A 6,038-nucleotide genomic window follows, 5' to 3' on the forward strand; every position below is an offset into this window, starting at 1 on the left:
ATATATATATATATATATATATATATATATTTTTTTTTTTTTTCATTTCGTTTAATGTAATTTCATAAATTTTTCATTTAATTTGATTTATTTGAATTCATTGAATTTCATTTTATTTCTTTTTTTACTTTGTTTTATTTCATTTCATTTTAATTTATTTCATTTTTTGTTTTATCTTATTTTTAAATTTAATTTAACTTTAATGTAATATAATTTCATTTAATTTTTTCCATTTAATTTTTTTTTTATTTATTTCATTTCATTTGACATTTTCATTTGTATTGATTTCATTTTTATTTCATTTAATTTTTTCATTTGATTTCATTTGATTTCATTTTAGTGCAAAATGTGACCTGGATAGTTCTTGATAGTTTTCATGAGACTCCCCCAGACACTTTTGTGCTAGTAGCTGAATACAGTGTAAAATGACCTCTTTCCAATGCTCTCCAATCTATAATTTGTCCACAGGGCTGCCATGATTTTTCTCGGGAGTTGTACCAGAGTCTTCGTACCCGCGTGGCCTCAGAGCACTTCTACTTCTGGCTGAACAGTCTGATGGAGTTCTCTCAGGCGGAGCAGTGCCTCAGCGGCCTTTCAGATGGAGACTACAGCGCAGCCATGAGCGCCATCTCTGAAGCACTCAAATCCTACCAGAAGGGAATTGCGTCTCTCACGGTCAGGATTCGCCAGTCATCTTTTTGCTTTTTTTGTATGCTGTCTATTATCCTCTGTTGATTTATATTCATATTGAAGCAGCACAGAAGAGTTTTTTGTGACTGACTGTAATCCTGTTTCGTCTTCAGGCTGCCAGTACGCTGCTGAGTCCTTTGACGTTCCAGTGTGAGTTTGTGAAGCTGCGGATAGACACTCTTCGGGCCCTGTCCCAGCTCATCTGCACCTGCAACAGTCTGAAGACCAGCCCCCCTCCTGCCATCGCCACCACCATCGCTCTGTCCTCAGGCAGCGAGCTGCAGCGCTGCGGACACATTTCAACACAGGTGCTCAAAACATACTGCATACCGTTTGTGTTATTGCAGTTGCCTCATAGTGTTGTTTTTGGCGGCCTGTTTTAATTTTAGTTTTAGTCTAGTCTTTGTGTGAAGCTGTCATTTTAGTTTTTATTAGTTTTAGTCACATTCATACTCTTTTTAGTCTAGTCAAGTTTTAGTCAACTAAAAGTCTGAGCATTTTAGTCTTATTTTAGTCAGAATTATCCATGACTATTTTAGTCTAGTTTTAGTCGACGAAAACCGATGACATTTAGTCTAATTTGTCAATGAAAATTTTATTTTTGTCTCTTTTTAGAAATGCAATTCTATTTAACCCAGTCAATATTGTATGAGTACCTAGTAGTATAGACGAAACCAAAATGTTCTTTTAGCCAAACCCATTTCAAACAAGGTTATCTTATTATATTATTGTTACCTTATAGACTCAAGAATACATCCATTCCAGAGACGGAAGACGCTCTGATTTGAATTTACAACATTTATTTTACCAACCAAACATGTTAGAAGTACACACACATCAATTTAAATAAAGACGAACGGCCATTGGTCCCTTTCTCTTAACTTAGACTTAACTTTGTTTGGTTTTCTTCTTCTAAATCAGTGTTTCCCAACCTTTTTTTAGTCGCGGCACCCTTTTTCGTTGCGTCTCGTCTCGTTTTCGTCACGTGATAAAGGTTCGTTGACGACGATATTTAGTCATAATTTTCGTTGACGAAAGCAACACTATTGCCTCATGTTGTCTAAAATTATTTCTAAGAGTTCTTCTATGAGGATGGCATGTTTATTGTATGTGTGTTTTTTTTTGGATGTAGATGAAATTAGCCATGGATGAATTTCGAAGTCTGGCAGCTCGCTATGCCGACCTGTATCAGTCTTCGTTTGATGCCGACTACGCCACCCTCCGTAATGTTGAACTGTATCCTTTTTTTGCCTTGGAGGACAATCTGTGTGCAAAAACAGTTATTTATTTATTTAGAGGTCTTCTTGCTAATTATGTAATTTAACTGGCAGTTTCACTTGTGAAATGGTTCTATTTTAATTTATTATAAATTTATACTAATATTATACATTCATTTGTGTTAAATTTAAAAAACTTTTTCATAATTGTTTTTTTATATTTATTATACACTAGTGGTTAAAGAGCTGTAATAATTTTTTGAACTGCAATTTTTTTTCTGGATTCTTTGGTGAGTAGAAATCTTAATTGAGCAGAATTTGTTTAAAATAGAAATATTTTCTAATATTATAAAAGTCTTTATAAATGTCACTTTTAAATGTAAATGTATTAACTCTTTTTGTAAAAAAAATAAAAATAAATCATACTTACCCGAAACGTTTTATCACCGTTTCCACAAAAAAAGTTTTCAATATTGATAGTACTGGAGAATGTTTCTTGAGCAGCGAATCAGTATATTGTCATTATTTCTGAAGGATCATGCGACACTGAAGACTGGAGTAATGATGCTGAAAATTCAGCTTTACCATCACAGGAAAATATTACATTTTAAAATAAATGAAAATAGAAAACGGTTCACAATATTACTGTAATTCTTAATCATATAAATGCAGAGCTCTTTCAAAAACATGACATTTTTTTTGTGTATATTTAATTATATTACAATTATAATTTATATTAATTATATTAAAATGATAAATTATATATATTAACCCTAAATTAAATAAAATTATTATTTTTTTTAAATTATAAAAACTTCTACAAAATGAGTTTGCATGGTCAGTGTCACATATTTGTTTACATTAGTGATTTTGTTCATACTGTTCCAAAAGTAACACACTTTACTTTTTAGCCATTGTTTCTAACTAAATATGGCATTTGCAAGGCCACAATGAATGAAGGCCTCATCCGAAGATATTTTGCCAAGCATCTGTACGTTCCTTAAAACCTTTCTTAGACAACAGCAAAGCTGCTTGCTTGTATCTTATGTTATTGAGGCTTTAATAATTGATCCGCAAACGGCCAGGTAAGAATACTCTTTAACATTTACCACTCTTAACTTAATAGCAGTGCTTCATATATTCAATGTGGGATCACAACAAGAGGTTTGGAAGATTATTAGGCACAACATAAAGACTAGATTTTAGTTTGAATATTTCATTTGCACTTACTGTAAAGACATCCATCTGTGGTTCAGTTTCCAGGAGTTTGGCACACACGGATCAGTGCTGGCAGAGAGCGAGTATGAACTCAGAATGCTGGCTGTGTTCAATCACGTCCTGGAGGAAGTGGAAAACCTAGCAGGAAGCACCCTCCTGTCTCTTACCTGGTAATGTTTTAAGGTTTTCATTGGCCGACTGTTCCTGTCTGTAATCCATATGGATTCACTTTTTATGGGCACATTTTTGACTCTAAATGCATCTTTTGTTTTTCTGTTTGAAGCACACTGGATGTCTGTGTGGTGCTGTTATAGCCATTTTGAAGGTACCACTGTCATTCCAGAGATATTTCTTCCAGAAGCTTCAATCCACCAGCATTAAAGTAAGTAATCTGTATAATTATTATGAAAAATTACTATTAAAAATGTACAAATTTAACTATTTTATTAATGTTTATAAATTGCTAAATGAAAAATTAGCTGTGAATTATTTACTTTAACGGTGATAAAATTCAGAGAAAAAATTTAATATTTTAATTTTTGTCTTCAAATGCGAGTAAAACCTGTGATGGCGAGCATATGAAACAGTGTTACTTGCCAGTTGGTCGGTAACTGTTTTTAAAAAAAAATTGTTTATTAATTCTAACAAGCCTATACGATTTAGTGTGATTATCAAATTGCAAAGACTGCATCGAAATGATAAACTTTATATACTTTACAGTTCTAGAGTGTTATAGTATGATATTTACAGTATGATATTTCTACCTTGATTTAATTTTTATAATTTTATATACTACTAATAATAATTATAATAATACATATTAATAATAAAAGTAATAAGATTTCCCCATTTAGAAAAAAAATCTGTGTATTTTAAATGTGATGAAATTGTAAGAAGTCGTTTGTATTTTTTTTTTAGTAAGATTATTAAGGTTTTGTAGTATTCAGGTACAAGTAAAGTATATTTACTCAAGTACTTTACATCCTTACCTGTTACTACATTACACACATATATTAGGGGTGTAACGATACACGTATACGTATTGAGCCGTTCAGTACAAGGCTTTCGGTTCGGTACGCATTCGTTGGACTAATCCTATTACATTTGGAAAATAAAAGAGCTTAAAGTGTGTGAAATAGAATGTTCTCAGTGCCACAGCGCTCAACAAGGCAGCCCAAACGACATAACAGGCACCGTGCTGTCTGCCCGGCGATAACCTCCCCTTGCAGGGGTGCGTCGAAAGACGATGATCTTGTATCAACAAGAGCCAGAGATATTGTCAAAAACATAAATTATTGGCAATATTAAGAGGATTTGGCACTCTGTTTCGTTCTTATTTTATTAGGCCTATTGTTATTACGAAGTTACTTTTATTATTAAATTAAAATTACAATTAATTTGCCCCGCAATACCGCATAACTGAGGCGCTGCAAGGATAACAAAAGATTAGGCTATTTACTCCTCAATTAAAATGTAAAAAAAAAAAGGTATTTTAAAACAGGTCTATTATACAATGAATTATAGGCCTATAATTAAAATATTAACACTGCAGTCATCAATAAAAATCAATGAAATAAAACGCTTTAGCCTATTTCAAGCACCGAGTTTCAAAACAACCTGTTTAACACAAAATACGTTTTTCTCATTAGTTTTTTTTTTTCCACTAGCCTACGGGCCACAAGAGAAATCTTAAGGGAATAAATTAAAACAGTTAGCTATATACCGTTATCAGTAGAGGTCGACCGATGTATCGGTTTTGCCAATTAATCGGCACCGATAGTTGATTGCTGGAACTATCGGTTATCGACAAAAATCCATGCCGATAGTTTTCCGGGTTGCGTCCATTGCTGGACCGGCTGAGAAGGGTCTGCTGTCATTACACAGTGCGAGAGCGGCCTCTAGGGGTTGAAATCAAAACATATTTAGTCCGATGCTTGAGTTGAACGCGACGCGTCCGGAGTGTGTGTGATACCGGCGAGTTCTCCTAGAGTTCTCTTATTCTCCTAGATAATCATCAAGTGTTCAAGAATGGAAGCATTTAACTGTGTGAGAGTATACATACAATATCCATATGTATATAATTTTAATGCTATAGCCTTTGTGTATAAATTTTAAAGATGTGCGTCTTTAAGCATGACAGTTGAAATGAAATGGTAACACTTTAAAATAAGAGTCCATTTGTAGCATTAAGATTAATGAAAGCTGTGTAAGTATTGTTCCTTGTTAGAGTGTGTTAATTTCAACATTTACTATTACTATTATTATTATTTTTTGGTTCAGTACTGTTTTTGTTAATAAAGCACTATTTTAGTTTTTGTTCAGTATCAATTTTAAAACTATCGGTTAATTAATCGGTATCGGCCAGTGTGGGCCAACCTAGCTATCGGTATCAGCAAAATCCACTATCGGTCGACCTCTAGTTATCAGCATATGTTGAAGTAGATTCGAAAGCTCCGTCATTGTTTTTACTTTCACTTTCTGCACAGTGAACTGACTGAGATTAAGACGTTCTTACTGTTCTTACATAACTCTTGCGCAAAGTTTGCACGTTGCTTATGTGATATCCATCAGCTCGCCTTCATGGTTTTAAAAATAAATATTTCCAATATTGCGATGTAACCTATTACATTTTAAAATGCTGTTTGTTTTAGCTTGCTCTCTCTCCATCTCCTCGTACACCAAACGAGCCAATCCCAGTGCAGAACAACCAGCAGCTGACTTTAAAGGTGGAGGGGGTGGTGCAGCACGGCTCCTCTCCAGGCCTGTTCCGCAAGATCCAGGCCGTCTGCCTCAAAGTCAGCTCTACTCTACAGACGAAACCTGGATCCGACTTCAAGGTCAGTTCAACCAAGAGTCCAAAACATTTTCTTCACATTGTTGATCCCCCCCCCCCCCCACTGTTTTTTCTCCACA

General features: G+C 34.1%; 1 protein-coding gene across 1 annotated transcript in view; it reads left to right on the plus strand.

Annotated features, from left to right (window-relative positions):
• Positions 1-6,038, plus strand: part of LOC107562299 (integrator complex subunit 7-like) — a 13,587-nt gene that overhangs the window by 6,750 nt on the left and 799 nt on the right. Inside the window, 9 exon segments of the mRNA XM_016246930.1 lie at positions 372-405; positions 469-675; positions 804-998; positions 1,823-1,926; positions 2,924-2,992; positions 3,164-3,261; positions 3,264-3,295; positions 3,409-3,507; positions 5,777-5,962. Of these exon segments, the coding sequence (XP_016102416.1) occupies positions 372-405; positions 469-675; positions 804-998; positions 1,823-1,926; positions 2,924-2,992; positions 3,164-3,261; positions 3,264-3,295; positions 3,409-3,507; positions 5,777-5,962 (1,024 nt within the window).

This window comes from Sinocyclocheilus grahami, unplaced genomic scaffold, assembly GCF_001515645.1.
Source record: "Sinocyclocheilus grahami isolate Dianchi unplaced genomic scaffold, SAMN03320097.WGS_v1.1 scaffold817.1, whole genome shotgun sequence".
In the NCBI taxonomy this organism is placed as follows: domain Eukaryota; kingdom Metazoa; phylum Chordata; class Actinopteri; order Cypriniformes; family Cyprinidae; genus Sinocyclocheilus; species Sinocyclocheilus grahami.